The sequence below is a fragment of the Ranitomeya imitator genome, chromosome 2 (genome assembly GCF_032444005.1).
Source record: "Ranitomeya imitator isolate aRanImi1 chromosome 2, aRanImi1.pri, whole genome shotgun sequence".
NCBI classification, from domain to species: Eukaryota; Metazoa; Chordata; class Amphibia; order Anura; family Dendrobatidae; genus Ranitomeya; species Ranitomeya imitator.
This window is the reverse complement of record NC_091283.1, coordinates 691439690-691456007: the sequence shown is the minus strand read 5'-3', so window position 1 is coordinate 691456007 and position 16318 is coordinate 691439690. Positions and strand designations below refer to the sequence as shown.

The 16318-nt window shown below is 46.3% G+C and overlaps 1 protein-coding gene across 3 annotated transcripts in view; it reads left to right on the top strand.

Moving 5' to 3' along the window:
- The first annotated feature begins 584 nt into the window (after positions 1–584).
- The window catches only part of POLR3A (RNA polymerase III subunit A), a 567405-nt gene continuing 551671 nt past the window's right edge, over positions 585–16318 (top strand). For all 3 annotated transcript variants that reach the window (XM_069753076.1, XM_069753078.1, XM_069753077.1), the window contains exon 1: positions 585–705. In XM_069753076.1, the coding sequence (XP_069609177.1) occupies positions 665–705 (41 nt within the window). In that variant the 5' untranslated portion in view covers positions 585–664. The remainder of the gene's footprint in view (positions 706–16318) is intronic.

The following is a 16318-nucleotide window of genomic DNA, read 5'->3' as shown; positions in this document are numbered from 1 at the left end:
AAAGGGACCATATGGAAAGAGGAAAAAAAATCACGGAAAATGCCGAATTAGGCTGCCGTCACACTATCATTATTTGGTCAGTATTGTACCTCAGTATTTGTAGCCAAAACCAGGAGTGGGTGATAAATGCAGAAGTGGTGCATATGTTTCTATTATACTTTTCCTCTAATTGTTCCACTCCTGGTTTTGGCTTACAAATACTGATGCAAGATACTGACCAAATACTGATAGTGTGACGGCAGCCTGAAGGTGAAAGTGTCTCCCCGCACGTTCCGCAGCCAAGCACAACAGTGGCCGTAGCCTCACTTTGGCATTCATGAATCTGATCTGTTCAGGCTATGGGCCCATGCTGTGCTCCTATATCCCCACAAGAGCGTATTACACCGTCGTATATGACCGGCTGCCCGCGGATAGAAGGACTGTGACGTACGCCCACGTCATAGCCTCATCCATTGCTTGTCCAGCCTGAACAGCTCAGAGGAACAAGTGGCAGCCCTGTAAAACTGCAGTCTACACTCCGACCGGACGGTGTCGCTGTACGTGTCTGAGACCTCGCCTCCTGCACTGCTTAACTCTATGGCGAGGTGAAAGGTTACCGGAAGTGGCGTCTGCAAGAGCACTGAGTGGGGAATCACTCGTGGCGGAGAGGACTCGGGGCGTCAGGATGAAGGAGCAATTCAGGGAAACCGATGTGGCTAAGAAGATGTGAGTGACCGTAGGCGGGCTGCTGCATGGAGTGGGGACTGGGCACATGACACTCCCAGCAGGCTATAAAGTGTGCAAGGAGGGCATGCTGGCATTTGTAGTTCCAATTACGTATTGTCTCTGTTCAGATATTGCTAAAAACGAGAAAATAAACCCTGGTTGTTGTGAAGCTGCTGGTAGTAAGACGGCTCTGTGTGTAGCCTGCCGGCCGGACTGTAGTGGAGGTATCCCCATATACCAGCGCGCTACCCCCTATTCCATTCAACACAAAAAAACGGAGCAAGAACGTCCAAAACCACATAATTATAAAAATATGTAAAGTATTTATTATAGAAATAACACACTATCGACAATTGCAATAAAGTGCTATATGCACTATGCACTTAAAAGAGGACAACAGGAAGGAGACATGACGATAGCCAAGCATAGGCGGGGGAACTAAAGGAAATAGACATCCCTTTTGATTTGGCAGTGATCACATATGCAGGGTCCAGCCGGTATCCCCTTAAAAAAAGTAGCGCAGATACAATATATTCAATGCAGCAGATGAAGGATCAAGCTTACCCATTGCAGTCATGTGAATAGAGTGCCCCCTCCCTGCTTGGCGCCCCTATTCTATGGTGTACGGACGATACGTGCCTTGTCTCCAATGTAACGCCGCTTGTGTCTCACGCATACATCCGCATGCACCATGATTTCATATCTTTATCATTGTAGACGCAGGTGCATGCGGTCGCCCGCGTTTGCTTACACGTGGATTTTCGTGGTGCGCGGCTAACGCACCATGTCAGAATTTTTTTGGCTTCAAACTTCTGCCGCCATATATATGTGGACGCTTGCAGAAGGAGTGCGTCAAAACAACACATTACAGTCTATGGGAATGCAAGGACATGCGTTCGCTTGCATTTGCACAAGGGTCTATATACAGAAATCCCATGAGCCACGCCCATTGGGAGTGGCTTGTCAAGGAAATTCTCCTTGAAAAATTTTTTCATAACAAACGCATGCACATAAAAAAACGCAAACGCATGCAACGTTGAGTTTTTTTATCCGTCATGCATAAGTTGATGCAGATAAACGCTGCGTTATCATGTGTTTGCAGTTGCGCACGAAACGCTGCAGACTCAACCGCAATTGTGAACCTAGCCTAATGCAGTGGAACTGATGTTAGATTTCGGGGAGCAATAGTCACGAAGTGTCCCCTGATCAACCACAGAGAGACACGCTTGGTTCTAATGCACTGGGTATAGGCAGCGCTGTTGGTACATGTATCCAGATAAATGAGACACTTAGTCTTCTATGGCTATGATTTCCAGTAAGCAGTCGGTGAACGCTGCAGGTTGGGCGCTGCATGATTCAGTGGCCAGATGTTACAGCATAGTGGATGGGATTTCCAGAAATCCCATCTCCACTGTTTGTGCACCGGTGCCCATGGAGATACCGCAGTATGTCTATTTATCTTGTGGAGACGCGAGCCTACGCAAAATAAATTTCATCTGTACAATGTATAGGATGCGGTGACTCCGCACAGTTCAGTGCACACATGCGGAATCGCCTGCGTTCAATAGCGGCGGCGCTTTGGACTCAGCGGACATGTGCTGCTTCCAAAGCACTGACAACTCCTGATCATGTGCATATACCCTTAGCGAAGCAGCGGGTCCTTGGTGCAGCCAGAAACTGTCGTGTTTAGAAGGAATCACAGTCCTTCTTCCTCAGGGTGTCTGACAACTTATTGTGGGATGAATATTTGGTACCATATTAGTTGTCACCAAAGTTTCATAACCGAGAGAACAGTTTTTAATAGGGTTGTCACATCATGGCACCTCGCTATCCATATGTCCAGTCCTTAACCCCTTCCCGACCTTTTACGCCACGTAGGCATCATGAAAGTCGGTGCCAATCCGACCCATGACAACCTATGTGGCGTCATGGAAAGATCGCGTCCCTGCAGATCGGGTGAAAGGGTTAACTCCCATTTCACCCGATCCGCAGGGACAGGGGGATTGGTAGTTTAGCCCAGGGGGGGTGGCTTCACCCCCCCCCCCTTCCGTGGCTACGATCGCTCTGATTGGCTGTTGAAAGTGAAACTGCCAATCAGAGCGATTTGTAATATTTCACCTATTAAAACTGGTGAAATATTACAATCCAGCCATGGCCAATGCTGCAATATCATCGGCCATGGCTGGAAACACTAATCTCACTGAGATATAACCTATCACAGTGATCAAAATAAAAAAAAATAGTAAATGACCCCCCCCCCCTTTGTCACCCCCATAGGTAGGGACAATAAATTTTTTTTTTTTTTTCCCGCTAAGGTTAGAATAGGGTTAAGGTTTCGGTATATGCACACATATTCTGGTCCTCTGCGGATTTATGGCGGATTTACCGCGGTTTTTCTGCACATTTCACTGCAGTTTTACAACTGCGATTTTCTATTGGAGCAGTTGTAAAACCGCTACGGAATCCGCAGAAACAAGTGACATGCTGCGGAATGTAAAGCGATGCGTTTCCGTGCAGTTTTTCTGCAGCATGTGTACAGCAATTTTTGTTTCCCATAGGTTTACATTGAACTGTAAACTCATGCTAAACTGCTGCAGATCCGCAGCATTTTCCGCAGCGTGTGCACATACCTTTAGAATTAGTCTATGTGCAAACGTTGTGGATTTGGCTGCGGATCCGCAGCGGATTGGCCGCTGCGGATTCGCAGCAGTGTTCCATCAGGTTTACAGTACCATGTAAACCTATGGAAAACCAAATCCGCTGTGCCCATGGTGCGGAAAATACCGCGCGGAAACGCTGCGTTGTATTTTCCGCAGCATGTCAATTCTTTGTGCGGATTCCGCAGCGTTTTACACCTGTTCCTCAATAGGAATCCACAGGTGAAATCCGCACAAAAAAACACTGGAAATCCGCGGAAAATCCACAGGTAAAACGCAGTGCCTTTTACCCGCGGATTTTTCAAAAATCCGCAACGTGGGCACATAGCCTTAGGGTTAGGGTTGGAATTAGGGTTGTGGTTGGAATTAGGGTTGTGGTTAGGGTTGTGATATGGCTACAGTTGGGATTAGGGTTAGAGATGTGGGGGGGTTAGTGTTGGAGTTAGAAATGAGGGGTTTCCACTGTTTAGGCACATCAGGGGTCTCCAAACGCAACATGGCGCCACCATTGATTCCAGCCAATCTTGTATTCAAAAAGTCAAATGGTGCTCCCTCACTTCCGAGCCCCGACGTGCGCCCAAACAGTGGTTTACCCCCACATATGGGGTACCAGCATACTCAGGACAAACTGCGCAACAATTACTGGGGTCCAATTTCTCCTGTTACCCTTGTGAAAATAAAAAAATGCTTGCTAAAACATCATTTTTGAGGAAAGAAAAATAATTTTTTATTTTTACGGCTCTGCGTTGTAAACGTCTGTGAAGCACTTGGGGGTTCAAAGTGCTCACCACATATCTAGATAAGTTCCTTGGGGGGTCTAGTTTCCAAAATGGGGTCACTTGTGGGGGGTTTCTACTGTTTAGCCACATCAGGGTCTCTGCAAACGCATCGTGATGCCCGCAGAGCATTCCATCAAAGCCTGCATTTCAAAACGTCACTACTTCACTTCCGAGCCCCGACATGTGCCCAAACAGTGGTTTACCCCCACATATGGGGTATCAGCGTACTCAGGAGAAACTGGACAACAACTTTAGGGGTCAAATTTCTCCTGTTACCCTTGGGAAAATAAAAAATTGCAGGCTAAAAGATCATTTTTGAGAAAATATTTTTTTTATTTTCATGGCTCTGCGTTATAAACTTCTGTGAAGCACTTGGGGGTTCAAAGTCCTCACCACACATCTAGATTAGTTCCTTTGGGGGTCTAGTTTCCAAAATGGTGTGGTTTGTGGGGGATCTCCAATGTTTAGGCACACAGGGGCTCTCCAAACGTGACATGGTGTCCGCTAATGATTGGAGCTAATTTTCCATTTAAAAAGCCAAATGGCGTGCCTTCCCTTCCGAGCCCTGCCGTGCGCCCAAACAGTGGTTTACCCCCACATATGGGGTATCAGCGTACTCAGGACAAACTGGACAACATTTGGGGTCCAATTTCTCCTATTACCCTTGGCAAAATAGGAAATTCCAGGCTAAAAAATCATTTTTGAAAAAAGAAAAATTATTTTTTATTTTCATGGCTCTGCTTTATAAACTTCTGTGAAGCACCTGGGGGTTTAGGGTATGTTCACACGTTCCTGATTTCCATCCTTTTTTTTTCAGGACTTTTTTAAAAAACTGCAGCTCTTGGCAGAAAACGCAGGTCCTTTTTTTGGTCCTTTTTTTGGTCCTTTTTTTGGTCCTTTTTTTGGTCCTTTTTTTTGTCCTTTTTTTGTCCTTTTTTGATGCGTTTTTTTATGCGTTTTTTGATCCTTTTTTTTATGCAGTTTTCTATGCAGAGACTGTGTGTTTCCTAGGAAGCTTTTTAGGGCTAAAATGGCTGAAAATACCCTACCCCTACCCCTAACCCTACCCCTACCCCTAACCCTAACCCTACCCCTTCCCCTACCCCTTCCCCTAACCCTACCCCTAACCCTACCCCTAACCCTACCCCTAACCCTACCCCTAACCCTACCCCTAACCCTACCCCTAACCCTACCCCTAACCCTACCCCTAACCCTACCCCTAACCCTAACCCTACCCCTAACCCTACCCCTAACCCTACCCCTAACCCTACCCCTAACCCTACCCCTAACCCTACCCCTAACCCTACCCCTAACCCTAACCCTAACCCTACCCCTAACCCTACCCCTAACCCTACCCCTAACCCTACCCCTAACCCTAACCCTACCCCTACCCCTAACCCTACCCCTACCCCTAACCCTACCCCTAACCCTACCCCTACCCCTAACCCTAACCCTAACCCTAACCCTAACCCTACCCCTAACCCTACCCCTAACCCTAACCCTATTCTAACCTTAGTGAAAAAAAAAAAAAAATTCTTAATTTTTTTATTGTCCCTACCAATGGGGGTGACAAAGGGGGGGGGGTGTCATTTACTATTTTTTTATTTTGATCACTGAGATAGGTTATATCTCAGTGATCAAAATGCACTTTGGAGCGAATCTGCCGGCCGGCAGATTCGGCGGGCGCACTGCGCATGCGCCCGCCATTTTGCAAGATGGCGGCGCCCAGGGAGAAGACGGCCGGACGGACACCGGGAGGCCGGGTAAGTATAAGGGGGGGAGATTAGGGCATGGGGGGGGGCATCGGAGCACGGGGGGGGACATCGGAGCACGGGGGAGGGGCATCGGAGCATGGGGGGGGTGGGATCGGGGCAGCCACACTCCGCCCACGCACTTCCGCCCGCTTCCCCGCACTTCCTCCTGCAGCGGTTCTGCACCACGAACCGCAATAAAACCCGCAGATCTATTTTTGATCTGCGGGTTTTACTGCGGGTTTGACCTCACAATGGAGGTCTATGGGTGCAGAACCGTTGCGGCTCCGAAAAAAGAAGTGACATGGTACTTATTTTTTCCCACAGCTATTCAGCGCGGCTTTTTTTTTGAAATTCAGGATCATGTGCACAGTGGTTCCTGTTTTCCATAGGGTACATTGTACTGTACCCTGCATGGAAAACAGCTGCGGAACCGCAGCGGCAAAAACGCTGCGGTTCCGCAGTAAAAAACGCACTGTGTGAACATGGCCTAAAAGTGCTCAGTATGCAACTAGATAAGTTTCTTGGGGGTCTAGTTTCCAAAATGGGGTCACTTGTGGGGGAGCTCCAATGTTTAGGCACACAGGGGCTCTCCGAACGCGACATGGTGTCCGCTAACAATTGGAGCTAATTTTCCATTCAAAAAGTCAAATGGCGCGCCTTCCCTTCCGAGCCCTGCCGTGTGCCCAAACAGTGGTTTACCCCCACATATGAGGTATCGGCGTACTCGGTAGAAATTGCCCAACAAATTTTAGGATCCATTTTATCCTATTGCCCATGTGAAAATTAAAAAATTGAGGCGAAAAGAAATTTTTTGTGAAAAAAAAAAAAAAAAAAAAAAAAAAAGTACTTTTTCATATTTACGGATCAATTTGTGAAGCACCTGGGGGTTCAAAGTGCTCACTATGCATCTAGATAAGTTCCTTGGGGCGTCTAGTTTCCAAAATGGGGTCACTTGTGGGGGAGCTCCAATGTTTAGGCACACAGGGTCTCTCCAAACGTGACATGGTGTCCGCTAAAGAGTGGAGCCAATTTTTCATTCAAAAAGTCAAATGGCGCTCCTTCCCTTCCAAGCCCTGCCGTGCGCCCAAACAGTGGTTTACCCCCACATATGAGGTATCAGCGTACTCAGGACAAATTGGACAACAACTTTCGTGGTTCAGTTTCTCCTTTTACCATTGGGAAAATAAAAAAATTGTTGCTAAAAGATAATTTTTGTGACTAAAAAGTTAAATGTTCATTTTTTCCTTCCATGTTGCTTCTGCTGCTGTAAAGCACATGAAGGGTTAATAAACTTCTTGAATGTGGTTTTGAGCACCTTGAGGGGTGGATTTTTTAGAATGGTGTCACTTTTGGGTATTTTCAGCCATATAGACCCCTCAAACTGACTTCAAATGTGAGGTGGTCCCTAAAAAAAATGGTTTTGTAAATTTCGTTGTAAAAATGAGAAATCGCTGGTCAAATTTTAACCCTTATAACTTCCTAGCAAAAAAAAAATGTGTTTCCAAAATTGTGCTGATGTAAAGTATACATGTGGGAAATGTTATTTATTAACTATTTTGTGTCACATAACTCTCTGGTTTAACAGAATAAAATTTCAAAATGTGAAAATTGCGAAATTTTTAAAATTTTCGCCAAATTTCCGTTTTTATCACAAATAAACGCAGAATTTATTGACCTAAATTTACCACCAACATGAAGCCCAATATGTCACGAAAAAACAATCTCAGAACCGCTAGGATCTGTTGAAGCGTTCCTGATTTATTACCTCATAAAGGGACACTGGTTAGAATTGCAAAAAACGGCAAGGTCTTTAAGGTCATGGGTCATGAAGGGGTTAAAGAGGTTGTCTCATCAGGGCCCTTCTGTCCATATGTCTAATCATTAGATCATCTACTGTTGGAAACCCCCATTTTTAGCTGAGACTTGATGTGTGATATGTCATATGCTAGCCATTTGCCTTCTTTGTAGAAATTTCCGCAGCTTATCTGATTGCTGATGCTGCATTCCACTGCGGGTTTTCTCCTTGCACACAGCTGTCATGCTGAGATGACCAGCACATAGGAATACCATTCATTTGTATGGTCACCGGCAGCTTCTCCCCAACAGTTATATGGTTCCCAGTGATTTCATCTGCTGGTTATCAGCTCCTCACCAGCTCATGTTCATTTATAGGGGTACTCCAACATTAAATGTATGACTTATCTAAAACCTAGATAATATTTTGCAGTTTGAACCCCACCAATCCCAAGAACAGGTTCTGATCAACCCAATTGGAATGGAGCTACACTGTATTTCTGGCAGTCCCATAGAGAATGAATGTGCTTTATGTCCACTGGTTCATTCAGAGTCCCAATCTTGGCATCTGTGTGGGTCACATTGGTGTTTCTACTCCTTTCAGTCCTCTGGGTTAATGGGTCTGTGTGACTGCAGACGCATGAATCCCCCCAGCATACGCACCTTGTGCTGCTGGGATTAACAGGTTACAGACTGGGAACGGAGGGTATGTATGAGTTATACATACTCCCGGCCAGTAGGCGTGGCCTCCCTCTATTCACTTGTATTGAGCCAAGGCCGCTCCCCGACCAGTAATGCCAACGGCCCGTGAGCATGGCTGACCAGAGACCGCAGCCTTACTTCATACAATTGTATGGAGAGCGAGGCTTCGCCCACTGGCCGAGGGTATGTACAGTGGGGGAGATAAGTATTTGATACCTTGCTGATTTTGTAAGTTTGCCCACTAACAGACATGAACAGTCTATAATTTTAAGGATAGGTTAATTTTAACATTGAGAGATAGAATATCAAAAATAAAATCCAGAAAATCACATTGTATAAATGTATTTGCAGTTTGCAGTGAGATATAAGTATTTGATCCCCTACCAACTAGTAAGAGTTCTGGCTCCTACAGACCAGTTAGACGCTCCTAATCAACACCTTACCTGCATTAAAGACAGGTGTCTTATATAGTCGTCACCTTTATAAAAAAGACTCCTGTACACAGACTCAATCAGTCAGACTCTAACCACTACAACATGGGCAAGACCAAAGAGCTTCATAAGGATGTCAGGGACAAGACCATAGACCTGCACAGAGCTGGAATGGGCTGCAAACCCATAAGTAATGTAAACTAAAAGAAAGTCAGCACTCCCCCTTCTTTTTGAAGAAAGTCAGTTCTTTTTTGATTTTCATTATATTGGACAAATGGCAAAGAAGTGCTAGCAGCAGGTGTAGTAATTCCATATAGAGAGACATGACGGACAACGAACTTTTGGTGCGCCAAGGTTGAGTGCTGACTTTCTTTTCATTTACATTATAGTGAAACTCTTTTTGTTTCCTTTCTTTGCACCTCTCTCTATTTGAAAGTAGAGGCTGCAGTACTAATAATTTTGTACCTTGATGCTGGTGAAAGAGCTTTCGATTTTGGTGCTTCAACCCTTTTATGATTAAAACCATGAGTAAGATGCTGGGTGAGAAGGAGACAACTCTTGCTGCAATAGTAAGCAAATGACAGAACAGCAAAATGACTGTCAATCGACATGGATCAAGGGGCACCATGCAAAACCTCACCTCGTGGGGTATCATTGATCATGAGAAAGGTGAGAGATCAGCCTAAAATTAATTGGGGGGGGGGGGACTTGATAATGACCTCAAGGCACCTGGGGCCACAGTCATGAAGAAAACCATTGGTAACACATTACTCCGTAAAGGTTTAAAATCCTGCAGTGCCCACAAGGTGCCCCTGCTCAAGAAGGCACATGCAGGCCCGTTTGAAGTTTGCCAATGAACACCTGGGTGATTCTGTGAGTGATTGGGAGAAGGTGCTGTGGTTAGATGAGACAAAAAGTGAGATCTTTGACATTAACTAAACTCGCCGTGTTTGGAGGAAAAGAAATGCTGCCTGTGACCCAAAGAACACCGTCCCCACTGTCAAGCATCGAGGTGGAAACATTATGCTTTGCGGGTGTTTCTCTGCACAAGACTACTTCACCGCGTCAATGGGAGAATGGATGGAGACATGTACCGTAAAATCCTGAGTGACAATCTCCTTTCCTCCTCCAGGACATTAACCCATTCATAGATACGATGACACGTCACTCCTCGTTAAAGGTGGTGCTCGAAAAAGGGGTTACCACTCCCCTATTAAATACTCCAAAAATTGTTCCGGCACTCGAAAATTTCAATGCTTGTTCAGAAATATTTTTTAATGAAGAACATATATACTCCAGAAAAATGTGACATTTCGGTCATTACACTGACCTTCATCAGACAAAAGAATGATAGATAATTATTCAGGGTGTCATCAGCAATGTGTCATAATTCCCTAGACATAGCGCAGCGGATAGCGGGTAAAGACCGGAGAAAAGGCGCATTTGACTTTTTCAATGAAAAATTGGCTCCAATCTTTAGCGGACACCATGTCGCGTTTGGAGAGCCCCGGAGTGCCTAAACATTGGAGCTCCCCCACAAGTGACCCCATTTTGGAAACTAGACCCCCCACGGGGCTTATCTACATGCATAGTGAGCACTTTGAACCCCCAGATGCTTCACAAATTGATCCGTAAAAATGAAAAAGTACTTTTTTTTTTCACAAATTTCTTTAATCCTCAATTTTTTTCATTTTCATATGGGCAACAGGATAAAATGGATCCTAAAATGTGTTGGGCAATTTCTCCTGAGTACACTGAAACCTCATATGTGGTCACAAACCACTGTTTGAGCACACGGCAAGGCTCGGAAGGGAAGGAGCGCCATTGGACTTTTTGAGTGAAAAATTAGCTTCAATCGTTAGCGGACACCATGTCGCGTTTGGAGAGCCCCTGTGTGCCTAAACATTGGAGCTCCCCCACATGTGACCCCATTTTGGAAACTAGACCTCCCATGGAACTAATCTAGATGCACGGCGACCACTTTAAACCTCCAAGTGCTTCACAGAAGTTTATAACGCAGAGCCGGGAAAATAAAAAATCATTTTTCTTTCCTCAAATTATTTTTTAGCCTGCAATTTTTTATTTTCACAAGGGTAACAGGAGAAATTGGACCCCAATACTAGCTGCCCAGATTGTCCTGAGTATGCTGGTACCCCATATGTAGGGGTAAAACACTGTTTGGGCACACGTCGGGGCTCAGAAGGGAAGTAGTGACGTTTTGAAATGCAGACTTTGATTTAATGGTCTGCGGGCGTCACGTTGCGGTTGCAGAGCCCCTGATGTGCCTAAACAGAAGAAACCCCCCACAAGTGACGCCATTTTGGAAATTAGACCCCCCTAGGAACTTTTCTATATATGTGGTGAGCACTTTGAACCCCCAAGTGCTTCACAGAAGTTTACAACGCAGAGCCGTGAAAATAAAAAAAAAAAATTTTCTTTCCTCAAAAATTGTTTTAGCAAGCAATTTTTTATTTTCGCAAGGGTAACAGGAGAAATTGGACACCAATAGTTGTTGCCCAGATTGTCCTGAGTATGCTGGTACCCCATATGTGGGGATAAACCACTGTTTGGGCGCACGTCAGGGCTCGCAAGGGAGGGAGCACCATTTGACTTTTTGAACGAAAGATTGGCTGGAATCAATAGTGGTGCCATGTTGCGTTTGGAGACCCCTGATGTGCCTAAACAGTGGAAACCCCTCATTTCTAACTCCAACACTAACCCCAACACACCCCTAACCCTAATCCCAACTGTAGCCATAACCCTAATCACAACCCTAACCACAACCCTAACCCCAACACACCCGTAACCCTAATCCCAACCCTAACCACAACCCTAACCCCAACACACCCCTAACCATAACCCTAACCACAAGCCTAATCTTAACCCTATTTCCAACCCTAGCCCTAATTCCAGCCCTAACCCTAAGGCTATGTGCCCACGTTGCGGATTCGTGTGATATTTTTCCGCACCATTTTTGAAAAATCCGCAGGTAAAAGGCACTGCGGTTTACCTGCGGATTTACTGCGGATTTCCAGTGTTTTTTGTGCGGATTTCACCTGCGGATTCCTATTGAGGAACAGGTGTAAAGCGCTGCGGAATCCGCACGAAGAATTGACATGCTGCGGAAAATACAACTCAGCGTTTCCACACGGTATTTTCCGCATCATGTGCACAGCGGATTTGGTTTTCCATAGGTTTACATGGTACTGTAAACCTGATGGAAAACTGCTACGAATCCGCCGCGGCCAATCCGCTGCGGATCCGCGGCCAAATCCGCACCGTGTGCACATAGCCTAATTCTAAATAACCCTAGTTCTAACCCTAACCCTAGTGGATAAAAAAATTATATATTTATTCGGACTCCCATGACAGCACTACGAGAGAGGGGATCCGCCCTTCAGGAACAGGAAACCTACAGATACAAAAGGGCGGTACCTCTCCCATGCATCAGTTGGTTTCCTGTTCCTGAAGGGACAGGATCCTACAGATGAATCTCGTAGGAATAGATCCCAGGCCGGCCGGTCGAATCAGGTAGCGGGGGGGTCTCCTACCTCGGCCGGTGCGGAAGCCCCTGGAAGACGTCACGGTGGTCCTGGCTGGACTGCACGTCAGTGACGTAGACAGCAGGGAGCAGAGTCCAGAGGATTCCTGATCTCTTTCAGCGCCGGCGCCGGTAAGTATAGCGCTCCTTCGGTCCATGTGGTGGTGCAGCGCGGTGGTGAAGTAGCGGTGCCAGGAGGGGAACGCTATCCGGAGCGCTGCTGCGTGCTCTTCAGCATCCTGCATCGCTCTCAGCGTTAGCTGGAGCGTTTCCGGGTGCAGTGACGTCGAGGGGGCGGAGTCAGCAGGCGCTTCCGGGTCACTGGGTGACTGCGCATGCGCAGTTCATCCAAGATGGCGGCGCCCATCGATCCTGAACGCCAGACTCCTCACACACTGCGCTGACCCCCCAGCTGTAGCCTCATCAGCAGGAACCAATGAGAGTGGCGCCAGGCAGCCTGCTGACCGGATCTGAGGGGGATTTAAGCAGGAGCCGGATTTAGAGCTCTGCCTTTGGTCACATCTACATCATGGAGAGTGATGGTGAGCGGCAGCTTCAGCTGCCGGAGGAGGTGTGACAAAAGCCCACGGAGAAGGAGCATGCCAGGAGTGACCAGTCCAGCCGTAAAAGCTCGTCCAAGCAGGGATCTAGAGCATCGACTGGCAAAGAACCCCTCGTGTTCCGGTACCTTTTTTGGCGTACACTGGTAAGTGATCTACGTGAATGCTCACTCAGTGACGCGGGCCCCTTATACTTTGTCATTCTAGGGGAAGAAAAGTGCAAAGTCGAAACATAAGGAGTGTGCCCTGTGTGAAGTCCCGTTACCAGATTCTTATACTAATAAATTATGCGCCTCCTATATACAACAGACGGTGAGGTCTACAGGAGTGGAGGGGTTGAGTGACATCAGGCTAGATAGATGGTATCACCCTTATTGTCCTCCCCTAGGTAGCGGAAGAATCTACTTCTACGGCTAATCTGCGTGAGATGATCCGTACGGAAGTAAGGGAATCCCTGCGGTCTATGTCCCAGGCGGGAAGTTCAAAACAGAGAGCCTCGGTGATCTCTGATTCGTCAGAGGAAGATAAGGACGAAGGTTCTTATGGCTCAAATCTCTCTTCCTCGTCATCAGAAGAGGAATCTGGCCGATTCTGTCTGCCTCTGGACCGGGTGGATAAATTAGTTAAGTCGGTCAGAGGTACGATGGGCCTAGAAGAACCTAAGACTCAGCTTTCCCGTCAGCAGCTAATGTTCAGTGGCTTGGAACACAAGCGTAGATCCTTCCCGGTGAATGATAATATTCAAGACCTGATTCTCCGGGAATGGAAGAAACCGGAGAAGAAAGGCTCATTACCACCAGCTTTAAAACGCAGATATCCCTTTGAGGATACGACTGGATACCTGGGACAAGGCCCCTAAATTAGATGCCGCGGTGGCAAAGGCATCAAAGAGAGCCGCATTACCTTTCGAGGACATGGGATCCCTTAAAGACCCTCTTGACAGGAAGGCGGATACCTTCCTTAAAGGTACTTGGGAGATGGCAGTCGGATCCTTGAGACCGGCAGTGGCTGCGACTTGTACAGCCAGATCCCTAATGGTTTGGCTGGAACAGTTGGAATCCCAGCTTAAAGAAGGCGCTTCCCGAAGTTCTATTCTAAGTGCGCTTCCGGTGATTCAAGATGCTGCGGCTTTCCTGTCGGACGCGTCGGTTGATTCGGTCAGAATGGCGGCCAGAGCAGCAGGACTCTCCAACGCGGCTCGTAGAGCCCTGTGGTTGAATTGTTGGTCGGGTGACATTCAATCAAGGTCCACATTATGCGCTATCCCATGCAAAGGGGAATATCTCTTTGGGCCAACCTTGGATGAGCTGCTTGAAAAGGCTGGAGATGACAAGAAGAAATTCCCTAGTTTGTCATCAGCTTTTTATCGGCGTCCATTCAACAGGAGGAGATTTGGTCGCGGAAGGAAGCGCGCATCCTCGCCCTCTAGAGAGAATTTTAGATGGGAGGATAGACGCAGGAGAGGTACGGGTTACATGTTCCGCCGTTCCTCAAAAGAACGTAAGAAACCGGACCAATGACTAGCAATCCCTGTGGGAGGGAGATTGTCAGCCTTCTCTTCCGCATGGACTAACATCTCAAATAGTGACTGGGTCCGAGGTATTATTTCAGAAGGTCTGAAATTAGAATTTATTCACTGGCCTCGGGATAAATTTATGCTAACCCCCTTACGTTCCTCCACTATTGAACAGACGGCTTTAGAGGCAGAAGTTGTGAGTTTATGCCTTTTAAAAACGTGCTGATTGAGGTCCCAGAGTCAGAAAGAGGGAGTGGATTCAACTCTCCTCTATTTCTGATTCAAAAACCAGACAGGTCATTTAGGACTACTATTAACCTTAAATCCCTTAATTAATACCTGGTTAAGGCCACATTTAAAATGGAGTCAATCAGCTCTGCAATTAAAATGTTGTTAAAACACTGCTTCATGGTAGTTGTGGACTTAAAAGATGCGTATTATCATGTTCCTATCCATGAAAACTTTCAGAGGTTTCTACGTGTGGCGGTGTCTATGGGGGGTATTGTTCGACATTTTCAATTTAGAGCCCTTCCCTTCGGCCTCTCAACGTCCCCCCCGAGTATTCACTAAAGTTGTTGCGGAGGTCATGGCGCACTTACGTGAATCTGATATCCTCATAATCCCTTATCTGGATGATTTCCTGATAGTTGGAAACTCAGCAGACCATTGCCTTGCTCAGGTAAAAACAGTTATGTCTAAACTAGAACATCTGGTCTGGATCATAGTAACATAGTAACATAGTTAGTAAGGCCGAAAAAAGACATTTGTCCATCCAGTTCAGCCTATATTCCATCATAATAAATCCCCAGATCTACGTCCTTCTACAGAACCTAATTGTATGATACAATATTGTTCTGCTCCAGGAAGACATCCAGGCCTCTCTTGAACCCCTCGACTGAGTTCGCCATCACCACCTCCTCAGGCAAGCAATTCCAGATTCTCACTGCCCTAACAGTAAAGAATCCTCTTCTATGTTGGTGGAAAAACCTTCTCTCCTCCAGACGCAAAGAATGCCCCCTTGTGCCCGTCACCTTCCTTGGTATAAACAGATCCTCAGCGAGATATTTGTATTGTCCCCTTATATACTTATACATGGTTATTAGATCGCCCCTCAGTCGTCTTTTTTCTAGACTAAATAATCCTAATTTCGCTAATCTATCTGGGTATTGTAGTTCTCCCATCCCCTTTATTAATTTTGTTGCCCTTCTTTGTACTCTCTCTAGTTCCATTATATCCTTCCTGAGCACCGGTGCCCAAAACTGGACACAGTACTCCATGTGCGGTCTAACTAGGGATTTGTACAGAGGCAGTATAATGCTCTCATCATGTGTATCCAGACCTCTTTTAATGCACCCCATGATCCTGTTTGCCTTGGCAGCTGCTGCCTGGCACTGGCTGCTCCAGGTAAGTTTATCATTAACTAGGATCCCCAAGTCCTTCTCCCTGTCAGATTTACCCAGTGGTTTCCCATTCAGTGTGTAATGGTGACATTGATTCCTTCTTCCCATGTGTATAACCTTACATTTATCATTGTTAAACCTCATCTGCCACCTTTCAGCCCAAGTTTCCAACTTATCCAGATCCATCTGTAGCAGAATACTATCTTCTCTTGTATTAACTGCTTTACATAGTTTCGTATCATCTGCAAATATCGATATTTTACTGTGTAAACCTTCTACCAGATCATTAATGAATATGTTGAAGAGAACAGGTCCCAATACTGACCCCTGCGGTACCCCACTGGTCACAGCGACCCAGTTAGAGACTATACCATTTCTAACCACCCTCTGCTTTCTATCACTAAGCCAGTTACTAACCCATTTACACACATTTTCCCCCAGACCAAGCATTCTCATTTTGTGTACCAACCTCTTGTGCG